The 22,477-nt window shown below is 30.6% G+C and overlaps 2 protein-coding genes and 1 long non-coding RNA gene across 3 annotated transcripts; 1 reads left to right on the top strand and 2 right to left on the bottom strand.

The window, feature by feature from the left end:
• Positions 1–2,399: 2,399 nt before the first annotated feature.
• On the bottom strand, positions 2,400–3,902 carry LOC105122209 (transcription factor MYB1R1-like). The gene is made up of 3 exons (XM_011021181.1): positions 3,411–3,902; positions 3,001–3,194; positions 2,400–2,756 (listed from the first exon to the last, which is right to left on the bottom strand). Exons 1-3 carry the CDS (start codon positions 3,706–3,708, stop codon positions 2,526–2,528), a joined length of 723 nt encoding a protein of 240 aa, XP_011019483.1. The 5' UTR covers positions 3,709–3,902; the 3' UTR covers positions 2,400–2,525.
• Positions 3,903–13,338: 9,436 nt separating this feature from the next.
• Positions 13,339–21,304, bottom strand: KEA6 (K+ efflux antiporter 6). The gene is made up of 21 exons (XM_011021180.1): positions 20,846–21,304; positions 20,292–20,335; positions 19,757–19,815; positions 19,546–19,624; positions 19,407–19,468; positions 19,248–19,323; positions 19,036–19,110; positions 18,501–18,572; positions 18,340–18,423; positions 17,578–17,646; positions 17,396–17,473; positions 17,170–17,258; positions 16,948–17,044; positions 16,773–16,826; positions 15,942–16,037; positions 15,183–15,371; positions 15,013–15,090; positions 14,755–14,799; positions 13,957–14,046; positions 13,791–13,827; positions 13,339–13,660 (listed from the first exon to the last, which is right to left on the bottom strand). Exons 1-21 carry the CDS (start codon positions 21,066–21,068, stop codon positions 13,584–13,586), a joined length of 1,773 nt encoding a protein of 590 aa, XP_011019482.1. The 5' UTR covers positions 21,069–21,304; the 3' UTR covers positions 13,339–13,583.
• Positions 21,305–21,840: 536 nt separating this feature from the next.
• On the top strand, positions 21,841–22,385 carry LOC105122207 (uncharacterized). Its single transcript, XR_841658.1, has 2 exons — positions 21,841–22,251; positions 22,302–22,385. It is a non-coding gene; the product is annotated as an uncharacterized LOC105122207 (long non-coding RNA).
• Positions 22,386–22,477: the final 92 nt, after the last annotated feature.

The raw sequence follows: 22,477 nt of genomic DNA, 5'->3' as shown, positions 1-22,477 counted from the left end.
CCTTTAGTCCTTGTCTTGTCTCCTTTCTACTCCCACGTGGATAGATGTGTTGTCTTAATTAGGGCTGGCAAAGGAGAAACAAGACAATCACCGAGCTGGATGAAATCTTTCCCCTCTTCTTTAGCTCTTTTGTTGAGTACCCAGGAATCACTTGATAGATGGTCGTGTGCTATAGTCAATGGTTTAATCACAAGAAAAAAAGAAAAAAAAAGTTGGGGAAAGATGAAAGAGGTGCACGGTTCGATCATGGCCTCATGATTGGCTAAGTATACATAGTAGTATAGTAGTTTAAAGGATTTTTTATTTAAAAATATATTAAAATAATATTTTTTATTTTTTAAAAATTAATTTTAATACCAACATATTAAAATAATCTGAAAACATAAAAAAATATTTTTTAACAAAAAAATAATTAAAATTTAAGGAATTTCCCAAACAGGCTCCTATATGCCATAACATAAGTATATTGTTCAAATAATGAATCCTAATGTGTTTTGATGTTCAAAAAAAATTATTATTTGTGTTTGGTGTTGGCTGGTAATTAACTGCTGAATGAGTGCAACTCTTATGAACGGTGGGCCTAGAGAACTGGGCCTATATAAACAAGACTCTAAGGCTGATAGTCCTCTAAGAGTCAGCAAAACGAGGTCACGGGCCAGATTTTCGGGCCCGGCAAAAGAGGGCAACGTCTAGAAATAATGGTACCGTACATTCAAGTGGGAACTGAGATAGGCCGGGTTCCCGGCCCATTAACTCAATCCTTTACTCGTTAGTATTTTTTAATGATTATTTATTAAGCAAGATAGAGCGGGTAGTCGTTTCGTACCCGCGACCCGACATGTGAGGTTTTTTTTCTCCTTTTTTTTTTTTGGGTAAAGGACAATAGAGATGTAACGAAACGCGGAACAAACGTAATTCCCATTTTATTTTCCAGGAAAAGCCGCCAAAAGTAATTCCGGCGGTGGAGAGTTTATTTTATTTTATTTTATTTATGATGGGATCTGTGATCATCAACATTGCTCTTCAGGTTAATATATTTTATTATGTGCTTGGTAATGTACAATATTTTTTAATTAAAAATATATTAAAATAATAATTTTTTATAATTTCTATTTTATTTTTTATATTAATAAATTAAAATAATAAAAAACAGAAGGCTGTTGCGAACCGATTACCCACCACTTGTGCCGCTGGGATCTTTCAATTGACTTGAAAAGGTGTATTTCGGTTTTTTTTTTTGGGTTTTTTGATAATATAAACCGAATGGAACTAAAATCAATCCATTTAAATTATATTAATATAAGTTTTAAAAAATAAATAAATTTGATTTATGATTAAAAACTAAATAAAAAATAATTACCCCTCTAAACTCCACCAAGGAGAGATGCAGTCACGCAATAAATTGGAAAGAGATTAGAGAAGCAGTAGAGCCAAGGAAACGTCAGCTGCATTAAAATAAATGTAGTAGAATCAAGATTTCATTGTACATTAACTTTATAGAGAATATCGTGCTAGTTGCTTGATTCTCAAGAATGTGCCTCCATCCCAAAGTTGTAAATACCGGTATGGTAGGCCCTTCTGCATTTTTTATTAGTACAAATTACTTGACATCCACTCGAAGTTAATATTACAACACATAAAATAATTTCTATATATTTAAAAATATTTATTTTTGTTATATCCATTATATGATCAGGTTATATATAACAATTAATTACATAGTTAAATAAATATTTATCATATACAATATTATTAAATTAACACATTTTAGAACACGCCCACACGTAAATATATAATGGAGTGTAACATGCAGTTAAATTGCAAGAGTATTTTAAAAAGAAAAATATATTATTGTCCATTGAATCAAGTTCTAATAAATATCAAGTAACGACATTTATAAATAACATATAATTTAAATGGATCAAATGTAATTAATTTTACAATTGTGGTTTTAGATCATCTCAAACAGTATGAAAAGAGGTCTTGAATGGTATAAAAATGATGAACATTTGTTTTTATTTTTTACAACCATGATGCATACTTATAATATTTTTAATTTCTGATGGTTCACTGAAAGCCCCATTAAAACTTTTATTAATTTCTTAATCACGTTCCTTCCATATCCGTGCAAAAGAATTTTTTTAATAATTACTGTCACTTTTTCATGGACCTACCGAGAGCAATGCCATGATATGTAATCATCAACCTTGACCCAAAATGATGAGTTAAAGGGCTAGCTCTAGCTTGAAAAGTCTTTTGATTTTTTAATTAGAATCTTAAACCATGAAAAGGCTTGTGTTTCTCCTCTCATCAGGGAGTCCCCATGATCTTCTAAAGTTATCTAGCCAAGATTTAAAATTAAAGAAAATAGAAAAGCAAAATTAAAGACTACCCAGTACTATTTTCATGGCGATTTGGCTATTAAATAAATAAATAAATTTGGGTATCAAAGAGGGCACCGCTAATTAAAGAGAAGGGGAGGGGAGACTACAATGGAGGTGCGCGCGGCTGGCAGTGAGTGTTAGCTAGGCTTTGCTGGGAGCAGGAGTGCTAGAAGTTTTGGAGCTGACATGTTCACCAGGACTTGAACATGGAAGCAGTACAGAATGATGAACTAAACCCAACTCAGAAAAGCTAGTGCAAATTGGAGAAGCTACTGTGCTCATCAATGGTAACCCTCCAAAGATGTTGCCTTCAGTTATAACCTCAGGAATGCCAGCACTGACTGGGTGGATTGAGCTAGTACCATTCCCTACCTGTCAAAATATAATTTTTGAATTATGTTTGGTAAAATTTAAAAGTTAAAGCTAGGAATTTCAACTTTTAATGGAAGTAAAATCTTGACTTAAATTTGTAATGATTTTTTTATTCAAGTAAAAAGTTGTTCCAGCTAAACATATTTGTGATTTTTTTTGGATTAAAAACCAAAAAATGACTTAAATCAAACTGGAAAACAAACACAGCCTAAATTAAGCATATAGAAATAATGGTGATAATTACGTCGAAGAGACTAGGGCGCCGTTTTCTTTTAGTGAGACTGTTTTGCCTAAGAAAATATTTCTGTGCGTGACTGGCTACTTGGGTCGGAGTTCTTGTGGTCACAAAGTTTCTTGAGATACCCCTCCAGTCACCCTTGCCGAGCTTTTCGAGGCCTAGCAGAAAGATCCGGTGCTCCTCTTCGGTCCACGGCACACCTAACCATGAATGAAAAGCCAACTCCCCATCAAGACAAGTCACATAAATTGAACCAAGAAATTTGTGAAACGCAGCGCTGCGAATGATCGATTTGTAATAACCACCATACCTCCATAGATGATTAATTCAATTTGTGTACAGAAAAGATGATGAAACTAGCTACATGTGTGAGGGTGAGTGGCAAATTAAGCAGCACAAAAACTAGTTGAACTCACTCTTCTTCCTTTCTGGAGTCCGCCCTACTTGGCCATCAGAGAGATATCCATTGGAGAGGAGATAAAATTCGTCGCCTGTGTTAACTACCTGCGGTGAATTGTATGACGTAGAAGAAGAAGGTGTGGTTGATGAAGATGGCAAGCTACCCACACTAAAACTCTTCTTCATAGCAGGAGAAGACGACGAAGCTGGTATGTCCAGCTGCACGCCGAAGAGCCTTAAACTTTCTTTTTGAGTAGCTGTGCAAGTCCTTGAGTTATGCCCTACGTTCCCACAATGTGAGCATTTCCTGCCCATATTGATCAAACCAGCAAACTTCCAAATCCACACGAGACAGACAGTCAGGGATGGATAGAGACTCCTTATGACTGCTTACTGCTCTATGGTTAGTGATTTAAATAACGAAGGGCTTATGGTTTCTTTTCTTTATATTTTCCACCCAAGCTTTGGCGCGCTCTCCCCCTCGCAAGCGTCCTGCGATTTACACCATACATGCTGACATTCCCTCGTCACGTCACCAACCCATGGACTCGGAACACTACATTGGTTTGTGGGAACTGAATTGAGTTTTTTTAAAATAAAATAAAAATATTTAAATGATGATAATATTTTTTAAAAATTAGATTACTTATTTATTAGATTCAATAAATTTTATTAATTTAATAAAAAAATAAAAAATAACAACAAATTAATTTGATAAAATAAAATTGATTAAAGTTAACTTGGATTAACTTGTGATACTCGTGCTTTAACATATGATGTCGAGATAACATTATTGAAAAATAAAATTTTAAAAAAAATTAAATCAACTTAGGCTAACTTTTAAACCCGTAACTCGGGTCATAAGACTTAAACTATCCTATAGAAAACAAACTTGAAAAAAATCATGAAATGAAATTTCCAATTAACAAAGTCCCAATCAACATGGGAAAAAATGAAAAAGAAAGCTTGAATAAAAAGAATCTAAAACAACAAAAAATAATAGCAAATAAAAGAGTAAAAATGAAATTTAACAAATGACTAAAAATAAAATAAAAATTAACAATAAAAAGAATAGATAAAAAAATCAAAGGTAGATGAAATTAAAAGAAAATCTCAATTCTATGAATTATTTAAAATAAAACAAATAATAATAAAGACAAAATATGAAAGACAAATAAATTGAAGAACTTGTTTAAAAATCTATAGGTTTAATATAAAAGTCAAGGTTGAGAGCGGAAAGAAAAAAACAAAAAGGTTGTCGATGACAAATTGAAGGTTCGTTAGTCACACATATAAATTGAGGTTTCCGGGGTCATCACGAAGATTTAAACACTATCATGAAAGTCGGCGTTTGTCTATTAATTAAGCGATGATAATATTTTAAAAGAAATTAGAGAATTGGGTTATTTATTTTATTGGATTCAATAAACTCGATTAATTGAATAATATGATAAAAAAAAATAGACAGTAACAACGAATTAATGGAACAAAATAAAATTGATCTAAGTCAACCCAGGTTAACTTAAGAGACCCGCAACCTAATATATGAGATCGAGATAACCTCATTAAAAGATAAGACTAAAAAAAAATTATAAAAATGATCTTAAAAAAATATTTAAATCAATTCAAACTAACCTTTCAAACCCGTGAAGTCGGGTCATGAGACTTGAACAATCCTATAGAAGGCAAATATGAAATAAAAAAATAATGAATCCAAATTCTTGATTAATAAAATCCCAATCACCTAGGGAAAAATTGAAAAAGAAAGCTTGAATAAAAAAGAATTTGAAACAACAAAAGATAGCAAATAAAAGAGCAAGAGAAATAAATAAAAAACATAAAATGTTGATGGACACGATTGAAAAAATTTTCAATTTAAAAAAAATAAAAACAAAAAAAATTAACAAGATAAAGAATAAGAACCAAAATTTATAAATTAAAAAAATAAGAATAAAATTAAAAAAAAATCAAATAAGAATAAAATTAAAAAAAATCTCAATTCTATGAATTATTTAAAATAAAACAACTAGTAATAAGAACAAAATATGAAAAACAAATAAGTTGAAGGACTAGTTTAAAAATCTACAAGATCAATGTAAAAATAAAAGAGAGATGAAAGATAAAAAAACTAAAATGTCAATTATGCCAAACCAAAGGTTCATTGGTCAAACCAGAGGTTCATTAGTCGCATATGTCAGTTGGGGTTCGAGGGATCGTCGTGAAGATTCAAACGCTATTATGGAAGTCAGCATTCAGTCATCATAAGACACCATACATGTTGTTAAAAAAATATAGATGTTGTCATGCGCGCTCGCATGAATAGCACTTGCCAACTATTTTTAAATATCAAATAATATTTTATACATGTTAAAATATCAAATTACCTCTTGTCCAGCTCTTTAATTAAAAAAAACACGATGAAAGTTAAAAATAGTTTGAATTGAAGGATAATATAATCATGTTATTATGTTGATCAAGAGGAATAACCGAAGCGACCCCTATATGCTAGTTTTTTTTTTTTAAGATTATTTTAGTTATTTTAATATGCGAATAAACAATAAAAATACCTTTTTACTTCACTTTTGAGGCTATTTAGTGGAGTAAATCTAATAATAAATTCTTTGTATCGAGAGTGGTGCAATAAAGTTTTAAATATAAAAAATTTATTATTAATAACAACAAAAATTTTATTATTTTAAAATGTTTCAATAAGTAAGTATCTTGTTTTATTTTATTTAAAAAAAAAACTTGGATATATTGTATGATTAATATGCATGTTATGATTTTTTTATATTAATTACAAGTCTAATATATATTTTTGTTTATGTTAATAATATGTTTGTTATAAATTATGTTATTATATATTTATAGTTTTAAACGTATATAATATTTGGTATTTTTTAAAATAATATTTATTCAATATTTATCGATAAACTAAAGAATCTAGAAGAATTCTTTTTTTTTTTCTTTTAACATGGTGTAAATACAGGCATTTGCATCGATATTCATGCCCCTAGATGTGGCACGTTTGATTCATGGGACGTACAGAATAAGTAATGTACCCGAGGACATGGTTGTTGAGAGGGATCGGGGGATCCACCATTGTTTTGAATGCAGGGAATGGCTTCAGAGAGTAGAGACGAAGGAAAGGTGTGATGTTGATTAACCAACGCCATTTTTGTTGAAAAATTAGACTTGAGCAGACCATTCCTTGAGCCCATAAATTGAGTACACGAAGCGATTAATACTCGATTATTGATGATGATAACTACAATAATAATAACTATAATTGGAATGTTTTTAGTTTTTTTTTTATATATAGTGAAAAGAAGTTGATAAATGAGTTTTTTTATTTTTTAATTATTATAAAATGACTAAAAGATAAACCGATCAAGGATTGAGCAGACAAAGAAACCTGAAGTTCTGAGAATAAAATTAAATAATGTCGGTATGAATATAAAACATGGAATTTCATTTTTAAACATAAAAAAATTTATCTCTCCACATTAAAGAAGACATTTTCTCTTCAGCAATATTTTATTTTTGCTAATTTTTAAAGGAAACCATGTTATTGTAAGAGTAGTCAGTTTTGTCTTGTTCTTTATTTAAAAGAAAAAAGAAAAGATTTAGATTAATTAACTTGATCTATTAAATTGGAAGCCCCTAATTTAGCCACGGTATGTACTCGAAAGCCCTCTTATAAACTAAGCTCTAAGTCATTTGTTAGTGGATTAAAGAGCTAATTAGCTTATCACGGAACCTAGCTCATGATTAACACTTCTATGTAAGGGATTAGGTAAACAATGACAAAGGCAATTCGTTCACCAAGAGCTTGCCTGATTCGTTGATTTCAATTGTGGTTGAAATAGTAGTTCGATTTAATTATTTTTTTTAAAAAAAAAAGAAGAAAAAGAAAAGACGAGAGAAAGTAACAGTGATTGAAGATTCTCTCTAATTATCTAACTAGCTTTACCACAAAGCAAGGTCCTTATAATTGATTGGTGTGACACAATATATATATATATATATATATATATATATCACATGTATTTTAAAATTAATTTATTTTTAATATTTTCATATTATATTGATATGCTGATGTTAAAAATAATTTTTTAAAATAAAAAAATTATTTTAATATGTTTTAAAATAAAAATTATTTTAAAAAATATCTACAACTATACTTCCAAACACGCTCATAGAATAAAACACTCATAAAATTAGGCAATGTACAACTAAGGGTGCATTTGTGTTTCCGAAAAGTGGTTTTTGATAAATCACTTTTTAAATTTTAATATGTATGTCTGTTATTAAAAAAATTAGTCAATAAAAAAAATACTTTTCAGTCAATAAAAAATATTTTTTTATAAAAAAATTTTGACTTGACTTTCAGGATAGTGTTTTACTTCTATTTCATGCTGAAAAATATTTTTTAAAATTATAAAAAAATTTAAAATGTCATATTATTTACTGATTATATTAAATTTCATCCTCAAATTTTTAATTGTTATATATATTTTATCTTGAATATTTATTTTTTAATTTCATCCCTTATAATTTAATTTTTATATTAATTTTTATCCTTATTTTTATAATTAATATTTTTTATTTTTTAATTGAAATTTTTTATCTATCAAATTTAGTTTTTATCCTTTTGATTGTTATTTATTTTATTTAAAATAATTTATAAAATGATAATTATTATTGTTTTAATTTCTTTATATTTTAATTTATTTATTTTATTTAAAATAATTTATAATTTTTTTTTTAATTTCATCTGCATTTAACTTTTTAATTTGTAAGATTTGTTCCTTATTATTTTAATAAACTTGAAAAGAATATTATTAAATATTTTTAGTTCATTTTTCATAAGATAACTAAATATTAAAAAATATTTTAATTTATTTTTCATTAAAAAATAATTTATTTTTTTAAAAAATATTTTCTATAAAAAACTTATTTTCAACAAATAAACGGTCAAGTTGATGTGTGAAACGTGACGTTGCATGCACAGATCGGCCACGGGGATTTGTTGGCTGCATGTCATGTAAAACAAAATTCCATGGCTATGCCCGAGATTGCGGCGGGGTTAAGCTGATTTCCGTCGTCAAGTGTTTGAAATTTTTTGGAGTCCGGTCGAAAACCACCGGAAGCAGCCGCGTAAAGATGGCCAAATCATGCATTAGAGCTCGAGAATAATTACATGGGGCGGGCGATTCTGTAACTGCATCACTGTTGCATTTTGGAAAGGCACTGTGCCATTCCTTTGGTGTAGAAAGGGTCTTGATTTTTTGCATCATCAAAGGTCATCGCAGGTGAAAAACATGGACGGAAACAAGGAGAGAAATAGATTCTTACTTCATAATTAATTTATATTGTCTACAAGATACAGTAATTTAGTCAGAGTCATAATTATTTCCTTAAATTATCCATACAAGACAGCTTTGGACGGGAAAATTTCTCCCATTACTCATGAAGGGTCGCCTTCACTTTACTATTCCCTGCACATGCTTTTCATTTTACATCACACGTTATTATTATAATTATTATTATTATTAATAAATTTAAAAGTTAATGGACAGCACCGATGCAAGCACCAAAAAAGACAAGCGCCAATCACGACGTGAGCACTTGTCTCTCTCATTTTAACTAGTTCTTGGGTTTGAGTTCCTGGGTTTTACCCAGATCTGTCTATCTCACTTTCATGATTTTCTTCGAGTCTTTTGAAGATTGTTCTGTAGCGATCACTTCATCATAACGTCATCGGCCCATGCGTTTATATAACACGTTTTTATCAGAGTGGCTCTTTATTCCAAAAAAATAAGAAAATAAATGATAAACACCTGTAAAGTAATTTATTTTAATTAATTAAGTTCTTTAGCTTATTTTGTCTTGGTTAATTTACTTTCTATTAGTTATATAATTTTTATGAACATCTGAAGATGGAAGAGTTACTGTGGATCCATGATGAAGAAATGGGTGTCAGCATTCAACCTCACACTCTGATAGAAACGTGTCGTATAGATATTAATGAACAAGCATTATGATAAAGCAGCTTTTACACGATAAAATGAAGAATAGAAGGAACAGTTAATATGAGAAATTGGAGAAAGTTACCTCAGAAATTTACAATATTTAGAGAAAAACGTTTTTTTGTTGAGAGTAATGATAGTGCCACCCAGAATAATGGTACAAAATTTAAGCTGGTGGGCACTGACATGACACCAGGGTCACCTTTAAAAAAAAAAAATAACAAAATCTAATAGGCTTGGAAAAATATTGTTCAGACCAGAGGTCTGGTTTAGTGGAATGTTGATGATGGCTTTGATATTCCATGAAAAAATTATCGAATTGGTTATGGAGGGCAATTGAGTCTTTTTATTTATCAGTAATTATTATTGGATTTATCAGAAATTTATAAGTCTTCATGTTTTTTAAAAGTATAGAAAAAATATCAAAATATTTTTAAAAACAAAAATTTATAAATTGATGTCTAAGGTTTTTTTGTATTTTAACATTAGTTTTTTTTATTATTGTCAAGTTGGTTGAAGAACATTTTGGTATTTTAATAAATATAAAATATAATTTATAAATTATTATTCAAATTATCTCAATTTTATGATATAGAATATAATTTTTGATAAGTTAATATGAGTTAACTCAACTCTTGTTATTTATATTATTATATAAATTTAGGTTGATTTTAGCTGATTTTTCTATCCAATATTTATTTTTATTTTTAATATGCTAGGGATTAATTTACATCATTTATTTATTTTGAAAAAAATATCTTTTTTTAGGTTGTCATGATTTTTTTAAATTTAATTATTTTAATATTATTTTTTATTTTTTATTTTCTAATTAAAATAAAATTAATTTATTTGATTATTAAGATTTATGATTCATGAATTTTTATTTATGTTTTAAAATATATTTATAGTACTGAATTATTTAGGTTGAGATGATTTTTTAAAATTTTAATTAGTAATATAACATTTAGAGGGTTTTTTAGAAACTAGCTAATGCCCTCACATTGTTTTTTTATATATAATTGTGATTTCAAGACGCGTATATCGATCACAGAATTGTATTTGTAACCAATTTGTAACATGGTCGATTTATGTAACCACAAGATTCTACTAAAATTAGGCTTCAAGATATTGTATTTAAAATTTTTCGTAGTTGAATGATTAGAATGCACTGCAAATTTGAGTTAATAAAATAATTATTTTAAGAATACAAATTTTATTGCAAATTGTGTTAATACCAAAATTATAAAATAATGCGGGAGAAGATGAACAATAAATGCGATTTGTAGGAATTTACAAAATCATATGCATAATTTTTTTTTGAAGCTCTTGATTTTTTTAAGCTAATTATAAAAATTAAATAGCTAATTAATAAAGTTAGTTGCTAACTAGTTTCTTGACCGCACTTTTATTGTGGCTTGGATCATAATTTTTTTTTAAATAAAAGGAGAATATATTAATTGCAAAAGAAAATTTAGTATTATCATTAAACTTGGCATAATATTTAAGACTTAAAAAATATTGACTCGATTTTTTATTGAATTTAAGTTTTAAATTAAATTATATAGATTTGAATAAAAACTAAAATAAAATGAAAGAAACTGTAAGTTTTAAATTAAATTATATAAATTTAAATAAAAACTAAAATAAAATGAAAGAAACCATGTTTATCTTAATTAAACTGCAAAACCTACAACCCAAGATATTAACTTCACCGAGCTAAATTAATTTTTTAATTATTATATTATATGATAAAAAATATAAAAACAATTCATAAAAAACCAAACATTAAATAATAAAAATAACTAAAAACATGACATTAAAGTATATGATTGAAAGAAAAAAGAAGTCAAAGAAGAAAAAATAAATGTCCAATTAAAATATGTCATAGACATATTTTATTAAAGTTGGTATAAAGACTCAAACTTTTAAAATCCCAGCATGACTTGTTGATTGGATACATCCCCAAAAAACTTAAAGGAAATAAAAAAATAATAGGCAAAATACATTATACTAAACTTGTTAAACTCACATTTTTAATTATAAACTTATTGAATATATTTTTTTATATTATAAAAAATAAAAAAACCAATTCATGATTATTGTAATACTGAACTATAAAACTTAATAAAACTTCATTAGTAAATGATGGAATAGGAAAACAACAAAAAAAAAAACTTTATTTTTTAATAAGCTATGCTGGCCTTGGATCTTTATTTTTATTTTTAATTAGGATAAATGATATGCCATCCATTATTATTTTTTTAAATCAAAAGAAAAAAGTCTGATACAAATCTTTTATTTATATTTATAATTATATAACTTTGTTTGTATTTATAAATGGTGAGTTATATCAATACCAATACACATGGGAAGCTCATGCCCTTGAGATATGGCATTCAGCCAGTTTGGAATTTTGGGTTGCATGTTGAATTAGATTTTGATAATATTTAATAATATTGTAGTAGTGTTTGTTTTTTAAAATATTTTTTATTTAAAAATATATTAAAATATTTTTTTATATTTTTTTAAAATTTATTTTTGATACTAATATACCAAAACAATCTAAAAATATATAAAATATTAATTTAAAACAAAAAAAAATATTCAAATATTTTAAAAAATACAATGATACTGTAAAATAAAAAAACAACTAAGTTATACTTCTTATAGCCTATTTATTTTTGTTTTTTAAAAACATTTTAAAAAATTAAAATTTTTAATTTTTTTCTTTGTTTTAAATTATTATTTTTTGATATTTTTAGATTGTTTTGATATACTAATATTAAAAATATTCTTTATAAAATTAAAAAATAATTTATATATATATATATTTAAAAAATATTATTAAAAAATAATCTCTCACACTTAAAACACCTTCTCATTAGTAATGACATAGATCGTGGCAAATTAGCTTTTCGTAAAGGTAATAAAGTATGTTGATTTTCTTGCCAAGCTAGATTACTAATCAGAACTTGCGTCTCCCGAAACTTGGTTGGGTTCGTGTGTTTTTGGTTATTAATTTCTGTTTGTTTGTTTTTGTGTTTTAAAAGTATTTTTAAAAAATTTTAATTTAATTTAATTTTTTTATTAATTTCAAATTAATATATTTTTAATATTTTCAAATCATTTTAATATACTGATATCAAAAATGATTTTTAAAAAATAAAAAAACATTATTAATATGTATTTTAACACAAAAAATTATTTGAAAAATAACAATAATCACACTTTCAAATATACACAATTTAGCCAAATAATATAGATAAAAAAACATTTGGATGAAGTAACATAATTTGATTTATATCTTCATTAAATAAAAAAAAACATAATATTTACAAATATGACGGTTAAGAAATATAATGACCTAAGATACCGCGTTTTCAATCACGCCATCTTATCATTTGAAATGAATGACGCAATGATTTTACACAAATGTTGAATCTTTGAGGTGCTGGCAAGAGATTTGGTAGCCAGCTCAACAACTTGGGCTCATGGCAGGGGGAATTTATGCCACAAAATCTTGCCTCATGAAATACTAGCTGGCAGCTAAATAACCAGATGGAATTGGATTTCCGTGTTCGGGACACAGTGGAATGTTCTTATTGTACGTGGTGAGATTAAGCATGAGGCAACATTTGGTGGCATAGAATCCTACTGCCATTAGCCCAAGTTATTGAGCTGGCTAGCAACTCTCTTGGCAGCAGCTTATGGATTCAACATTTGTATCCTTGTCAGTCATTCTTTCATTCCATCTCACTCATTCATTTTATACGGTAAGATATCGTGATGGAGAATGGCTGACCAAGATTTTTTAAAGCGTTATTTCAAAATAAATAAATAAAAAATAATAATGCGTTTTATGAGCTTCGGAAAATTATAGGTTTTCTAAAACAATTTGCTCCATACAATATGGTTAACATTTCACGAGATTCTAAACATAATATATACATCTGCCCAACAGTGGCAGTAAGAAAAGCCATAACATTGAGATGAGTTTTCCCAACGTGATTTTGGAAAAATCATAAAAATGGAAAAAAGAAAAAGAAAAATGCACTATGCACATGTTCATTTTACAGATTCATAAGACATCAAGTATGGGTTACTATGAATTGTCACTGCGATTCTGTGCTGGATCGAGCATATGATACAATGAAAAAATCATGGCAAAGAAAATTTCCTATCTAAATCGAACGCAAAACTTCGTGCCAGTCCTAGAGGAACACAGTCAACTTCATCTGCACAGAGGGATGAAAAAAAGCCGCAGCATAGTGTTAGTCATATAAACTTGACATACCACTTAATGGCATATGTACAGAGCTCATGAGTCATGAGGTCCTTCGACTAACACACTAATCCGTTGTTTACCACTGTCTGATCGGAAGTTGTCTCCTTTAGATCCAACCTGGAAGTCAAAAGGCACATAATTAAGTTTAGAAAGAGATCAAGGGGAGGAGGATCGCTAAATACAAGTCAATGGCCGATCCGACCAGCTGCAAGTCCATGTCTAGACAATCAATTCATCAATGCTTACCTCGACTGCGCTGTCAGGAGGGAACCACCGTAACAGCACTCCTAGATGCATTACAGCAGGGATTAGCTTGAAAAGCAGAGTCGTTGTCACCTGCAGGGATGTTACGTATGTCAACATCTGTCAAAATACGTGCAGACAACAGTAAATTGATTCCTCCCTATTGTCCGCTTTTTTTGCAATTCAATACCGCTAGAAATTTCCTTCTTAAGCAATGAAAAATACATAAAAAAGCATTGTCCACTCTCATCACAGATCTAGCTTCCAAATGACAAGGCATAACTTGGATGCACAAAGTTGTCCGTCATTTAAACTTTCTTTTACCATCACATTTATTTCAAGATGCATGGCATTTGTACCAGTAACTGCTTTTCCCATGTTCATTCTCATTTCCATAAGCAAACAATTGTCACTAGCAAAGGTCAATAACTTAATAGAATGCTATGACTATGCAGAGCCTGTCCACATTTTATCAAATTAGTGTCCCATGTCCATGTCCATCTCCAGAGTAAAACTAAGCATCAAACACGAGTTTTTTTATAAGCACCTTTCACTTCATGTTGAGCAGTAAGTAGGGATTTGAAACTGGAGTGTGGATGCAAAATTCACCATCCTATTCGAATGAACATAATAATCTAAATATGCAATTAAATTGCAGAAACAACTTAAACTAGAATTGCATTTAGTTTTCTGATACCAACAAGCGATTAATGCATCAGGGCAAGTTAGACCCAACCTAAAAAACATGGCAAGCATAAAATCTATAAATTCCACGAATTTTAGTAAAATAAATCACCATACCAAACTAAGAGCTGTTGTCCCCAGAAGCAGCAGATAAAGTTTCCCCTGAGAATGATCAAAGTATTAGCTAGTTAGCTCTTCATCATAATCTCCAGAGAGTCTCTCAGCAGGAATTAAGGGCAATTCCGGTAAATATTACCACAGACCACCACCATTAGCAAAAAAAAGAAGAAGTCAACGTAGTAGATACAAACTTCTCTTTTCCATGAGTTCTCTATTTGAAAACTTTTCCCAGTAAACTGTAATAGTACCACTTACCTCAACTAGATGAAGATTAGAAGCACGGCTAAGAAGAACAAAAGCAAACTCCCCTATTTGTGCCAGAGACATTCCAACCTACACATTTACATAAATACATTTAGGTTCCCTCAATTAACAACCAATATTCTTTAAAGTAACAGAGCTAGGAGACCATCATAAAATCTTACAAGAAGTGCGGTCTTGTTGTTGTAACCAAATCCCCTTACAACTGTCGTGATTATGGCTGTCTTTATTATGATAACCAATATAACAGACGCCAGTAATATATCAACATGGCTCCAGAGAAAATGAACATGGATCAGCATTCCAATGCTGGCAAGGAAAAGAGCAGCAAAGAAATTCCGAATGGGTTCAATCTGCACAAGTAACAAGCTTCATGTGTGGGATAACTAGAGAGTACTCTGGTACCAGTATCAAATATCAAATGTCAAGCCTGACAAAATAACCAATAAACTATCATTGCAAAGATGGACTGCGACTAAATGCATAATACTGATAATAGCATTGTGGTTTTACACATTCACCATAGCCTTCACCTTATTCAATGTGACAGCCCTGAAGAGCATCTAACATTCACAGTCTCTCATATTCATCTAGCAGAAACAAACAAAACTTGCTAAACCTAAGAGACAAATATTGCCTCCATTGATTAGTTAAAAAAAACAACAATAACAAGAAGCCCAAATTCAGTTGAGTCAGCCAGTCAGATTACAGTAGCAATTCATTGCTGAATTCTAGTGCCACCATGGAAAGCTTAACAACTTTCAACAATCTCCTGATGGTAAAATATTGTTAAATCACAAATAAATGAGAAGGAATCATTTCTATTTTTCATGGTTGCAACATTGCCTTAGATGCCAAATATATTACAGTATACAAATGCATACAACTTTCGTTGACAAAATAGAATTCTAACTATAACTTACTTGTTCTAGTGTATGCTGAGCAAGATCAGTTGTTGATATCATCACCCCAGCAGCAAATGAACCCAGTTCTAGACTTAGGCCAAGCTTATCACTACTCTGAGATGTTATAAAATAAAAAAAGATAATAATGTCATTTAACCTGTAATGCAAAGAAATTTATAGAGGTAGCCAGCTTAAATTATCTCAAGAAACCCTTTAAGATGAAAAGCAAAGCGGGGAATGCAAGGACTTCATTGATAATGAAATGCAACACATCAAAGCTTTAGCAGATGCAACCGAAATTATATAATGATAACAGCCCAGTTAATTATACCAGTATGTGACATGCCAAATACACCACTCTTATGTTGGTTCATCTATCTCTAACATTCTCAGGAGAAATCATCTAAATCAGATGCCAAAATGAAAACAGATCCAATATCTTATTTTTAGTTAGAAAAAAAACCATGTTCAAAAACTTTTAAAATGGAAAGCTATTCTTGGATCTACTATGTCCCATACAAATTAATTATGGTTTCAATACATGGCATATCAATAATTTCAAATCTCATGAAGCATTTCCTGATAAACAACCTCTATTCATGAGCTTAACTCTAATACAAGACTTATCCACCACAATGAAACACCTCAGACATTTAAAGCCACATGCAGCATTGCAATTCACTGGTTCAGATGCTCTAAGTACAGCTCTTTAAGAGCTAATGTTTGATTTCAGTACATAAATAGAAACCCAAATGAAACATAGCGAGCAATAATAGGAGTACTCATAAAGGTGTAACGAAGCGACATCAAGAGTTGTGGATAAATTGAAAACAAGCAGATGATGCATACCCAGGCTACAATCAAGCAGAACGCGACTGATGCTAATTGATAGAGTTCATTGGTCTGCAAAAATTCATTAATGTCTTAGAAAAAAGACTGATGTAGCTAAAACACACAAACATTTTTTTTATAAGCCCACAGCAGAACTTCTTTAAAACAACTTATTTACCAAATAAATGTGTACCTGTGATGATAGGCTCATCATCAATTTAAGAAACCATGGAACCCAAGTACGAGATAATATTGACAGAACAGCCAAAAATGCAATCAACAACACCAGCCTGGAAACAAGAGTAAGCATATTACAACAGATAAATAGCTTTACTGTGCCTGAACACACATGCACGTATACATTCTAACTCCAAAGAAAAAGGTTGGCAACTCATGATAATTAATATTTACTTACACTTTGGTCATGGACATTAGTCCTTGAAGAACACCGGAAGTTCCACATAGAACAGGAAGCAGTGCAAACAGCAAACCAACTGCACAGTCCTGAGAGGTAAAAAAATTCCAAAGTTGTAAGTGGTGGAAGGAAGGAAAGTTCACATAGATAACCTGAGTGCCAGAAAATGTTAATGGAACTCAGCAAACAGAAGTGAGATTTGAAGGATGACTGTAAAGAACCCAACCTGCAAAATTAGAGTTCCAATGGTGACTTGCCCATGAAGCGAATTAATAGAATTCTTTTCCATCAAGAACTTCAATACCTGCATCAAACCATGCAACTTTGAGATCATTGCATTACATTGTGAATTCTATAATGAAAGCGAAGGTTCAAGTGACTCATGATACATTAGGATAAGGTTTTTACCACTGCTGTTGAAGACATGGAAAGGAATGCACCAACAAACACACCCTCTGAAGACTTACCACCGCATAACTGCAAACAGCATCCAATCAGAACTGCAGCATCAAGAATGAATAACTCTGTGCAGTATACTCTACTTGCCAAGAAAATATAAGAATGCAACATGCTCTGCAGCAAAACCAATGGCATAGTACCTCTGCTGTGTGCGCACCACAATGACAGGTACAAACTAGAGGTTTTATCACCAGTGGGTTAACATAAAGAATTCAACTTCAAAACTTTTGTGTGATAGAAAAGATGCACATTTGGTCCAATTTTACAATGAAACCATGCAGCAACTACCTTAAACACTGAATTGGGAACCATGAGGCAGATTTGAACTATAATCCCTTTACCACACAAGGTATGAAACTGGTATGGCAGGATTATCTTTAGCAAAAACTCATTATGGTCAAAGCCTGATGCCAGAATCTAAGAGCCAAAAATTATTGAATGGGAAAAACAAAGATGATGCTGTGTTGAATATGGGATCATTTCTATAACTGTTGTTCATTTCAAATTGTCAGTTTCTCAGCCAAAAATTGCATATGTTGAATCATTTCTTATTTCTTCTCATAGATGTTTTCTAGAATGCGATGTCTGGTTCCTTGTGATTGGTTAAACAATCAATTAGTGTATACTTTGGTAAAAATGGTCTTCACATATTAACGAAACTCAGCAATATAATCGCATATAATTTCTGAAACAATAAGTAGATAATCATACCATGGCTGTAATGCCACATAAGAACATGAATAAAACAATTTCAAGCAGACCTCCTACAACAGCAACAGCCCGGACAACTCGAAGCTGAAATTGAAGAAGATGAACTTTGAATATAATATTGATGAAAAAACAAAAATTGAAGAAGAAGGTCGAGAACTAACCTTTGTTGTTGAAAACTCCAAGCCCAAGGCAAAAAGAAGAAAAATAACACCAAACTGAGCCACCGTCTCAACCTGACATATGAAAAACAAGCGAATTGTAAAGTTGGTAGAAGAAAATTAGCATCAACAACATGGTAAGCTAGGGCATTAAGATTATAAAATTAAAAACAATAACTCAGAAGATTGTCATTGGTGTTTGCAAAACATCATAAGAAGATAATATGGAATCTTGTTTATAGTTGCAATTACAACAGAGGTGAACCATTTAACTATTGATGGTGAAAACTATATTCAATACCCTCAAATATTAGAGAACGTTCTGATGTAAAGAACAATCACTTTTATGATTGTGAAATGGTACAGGTGAATCATCAGAATTCAAAGATTCAAAGCTAAAATAATCCAATTAGTCGTTACTACTAGATTATGCATTCAGAGCCTGTAATATATCCAAGTACAACACTAAGGCAGAGAAAGAATCGTCCAGAAAGGTTTTAGGGGAACTGGTAAAGAAATAAATATCTATGCTACATACTTGAACCATTTCACTGACAAAGTTAAACCCTCCAGGACCAATAATGGATCCTGCTAGCAAGTATCCAGTGATGACCTGCAAGAATTTACCATTAGAACAATGATATAAGAGTAACATGATGAGATGGTATAATTTAACTAAATGAAATGCTCCGACATTGATATAGCATTGCAGTGAGTCATGAACTAAGCAGAGATCAAATATAACCAGACCGGTTGTCCAGCACAAGCAAACGCAATGCCACCACAAGTTGCAGATACAATGACGACAACCAAATCTGATATCAATCTACAAGGCAATAAACTCAGATTAAATTACCAGCTGAGAAAGAGAAATAAATTGAATGAAATATAAAACATCAGTACACTTACCGCAAGTCTAGCTGCAGCACCGGATATTTTGATTTAAAGTTTGATATAATGAATACATTATCCTGAAACAAACAATTATTTAGCAGGTGAACACTAGCAATGTCACCAACTCAGGATAGGTTTAGAAAAGCAATCACACCTTTCGATCTATCAATGTTGGGGTATCTTCTGGTCCATTCTCATTGTCCAAATTAAAAACATCATGAAATTTAAACGACCTAAAATGAGATTCAGAAGAGAAATGTTTCAGATGATATAGCAGCATTCATATACCAAATAAAAGCAAAAGCCAACTTAAGGTTTAAAAAATAATAAGGAAAGCCACTAATTTACAAGAAAGGAGCTTATACTTTTCCTCTTTCGTGTCATTTTTCTTCGATTTTACTCTGGCAACAGTTTCCAAAACTGCCTGAGCAATGAAAAGGTATCAAGAAGATATGTTCAGCAAAAACTTGTTCTAAATGAATCCAAACAAGGGGAAAGATAAAAGCTCTAAACCAAGCAGACTTTTCTCAAAGCAACTAGATCAAATTTATGATGAACAAGAAAAAAAAATATCATAACCACAAGTAGAGTACAAGTGAAAAACACCGCCATTGCCAGTTTTTCTCATCACAATATAAATTTCGATTAAAAAACTACTTGATTAGAATCTCAATATATATGGTGAGCATTATAAAAGCATGAGTTAGTTAAAAAATTCTAATAAACCATAACAGTGAATCAAAGCGAATGGCATCATCTGCCTTCTTGAGTGCGTTGTGCCTCAATCACTGATTATAATGTTTAAATAAATTCATCTTACATCCAAAAGTAAACGCTTCATCGGAGTCAAATCTGCTGTCATTCAAAATTTGAGAAAAGAAAAAAAAAAAAAAAACCAACCTGCTGTTCAGCTACGCTGTTGTTAAAGCTTCCGGCATCAGTTGCTGCCGATATGACAAAATAAGTGAGGAAGGAACCATGATTAGCTAGGTGATGAAAATATGCATGCAATGATCCGGTGATTCACATCTTGCGCAAACAATAATCAACATAGTAGAGTCTCAGAGCAAATTGAATTTCTGGACTCTATTGTACTGTCATCTACCTTCACAATCTAAAATGCACGCAAGTAACTATATCATCAAATCAAGCCTAACAATTAAAATTGAATGAGATTTAAAGACCAAAAATTCTCAATAAGACTGATAAACCCATCAAGTTTTCGATCCTGAGATCGAGTTCGTCAGTTCTGAGAACGAATCTAAGAAGACAAGATCTAATCCTCTATATATCAATGGTACATTCCCCGTCAATAGAGTAAAACACACCAAAATGACACTCAACAAATGGCAAGCGTTAATAACAAAAAAATATATAATTAACTAAATTAAACATGATGAAATACTTCTTGAACGCAAAATCAAGAAGTAAACCCTAAAATTAAGAAAACGAACCTTCGTTTTGGTCATTCTCAGTGAACTCTTTCTCGAGAGCTTTATCGATCATATCAGCAAAACTACCGCCTTCATTAGGTTTAGGCAGAGAAGTGTTAGAGATTGAAGCGTTGGCGGTGAACTCGAGCCGATCTGAGTCGGTGAGTTCGTCAGCGAGTGAGAGGGAAGCGAAACAGAAGAGGAAAAAAATGAGTTTGCAAAGAAATGATTCTCTTCTCAACATTGCTTGGAGGAGAAACGTCAAGGTTAAAAGATAATTTTTTTTTTTTTTTTTGTGTGGGAGCCGGGTGGGGAGGTGCTCTTTTTCTTTGGGCGCTGAGAGAGAGGGGGAGAAAATGCAGGAGAGCGTAGTCAAGTAGAAGTCATGAATCGAATATGAAGGAAACCAGAAGCAAACCAGAAGCAATGATCTAATTCTCCAATTTGCTTTTTATTTATTTCTCTTTTTTCTTAGTTATTTTTTATTACTTTTCTTCTTTTTAATTCGAAACGGGACTGCTAGGTTTTTGGGAGTTTGATAATATTGTTTTTTAAAATATTTTATTTTTTAAAAATTATTTTTAATATTTACATATATGTTAAAAAGATTTGAAAATATAAATAAAAAATAAAATTTTTAAAAGCATTTTTAAAATATAAAAATAAGGGTGGTTTAGTTTTAGTTTCAAAAGAAAGGTGATGATTTAAAAGGTTTATTTGCTTAGTTTTTATCATCAAATCTTAAAAGATTGACTTATTCTTTAAAAGGTATTAGATTTGTTTTCTTAACACTTTAAAAAAAAAAAATTAATCTTAATTATCACGTAAATTAATCCAATATTATCCTTTAAATTTGAAAAATAAAATCAATTGGGTTCTGCAATACGTACACCAGGTGATATGCTCAAAAATATTTTCTTAATGAATGTTTTGATTTAAATATGAATAATTTGTGCGTGTAACAGTGCCACAGGCAGAAGTATACTTTGTTTGAAAATAGTGACTGTTTTTATTTTATTTTCTTAGAGAACCACAAATTAGGGAGACAAGGGAGTTAAGAGAAATGCAAGTTGGGTGCTTTTGTAGCTGTGTCCTTGACTAGAGTTCAAAACCCATGATCGACCATGACAGTGCTTTCAGGGTGGTCTACTTTGTTAGGCATGTCGGTCCAAAACGTGTGGGTATGGAACCAATATAATTTTATATATATTACAAAATTTTCATTACATTTATAAAACTCTCTTCTTATTTCTATAAAGAAAAGGTAAGATCCAACTAAAAGTAACCAATAATCGGCTGAGGAGTAGTGTTTGTCAAACAAAGCTGAGTGAGTTTCTTAATAAAGAAACCAAAACTAGCTTCTCGAGATCCTCACACCCAATGCATCCCCAGCATGTTGCTGCAGCTCTTGTTGCCGGATTGCCAACGTGCATCCCCAGCATGTTGCTGCTGCAGCTCTTGTTGCCGGATTGCCAAGATATACAGTAGATTAATCATTCTTCATTGAAATTCAATTGAGTGGAATAAAAGAAGATACCCTTTGATCTCCATCATTTTCAGCCAAAAAACCAAAAACACTTTACGACGGCAAAAACAAAACAGCCACAATCATGAGAGCTTCCAGCCCCGCGGTGGGATTCTGGCAGAGCAGTT

Source organism: Populus euphratica, unplaced genomic scaffold (assembly GCF_000495115.2).
Source record: "Populus euphratica unplaced genomic scaffold, PopEup_1.0 scaffold19.1, whole genome shotgun sequence".
NCBI classification, from domain to species: domain Eukaryota; kingdom Viridiplantae; phylum Streptophyta; class Magnoliopsida; order Malpighiales; family Salicaceae; genus Populus; species Populus euphratica.
This window is presented reverse-complemented; position numbering and strand designations above follow the sequence as displayed.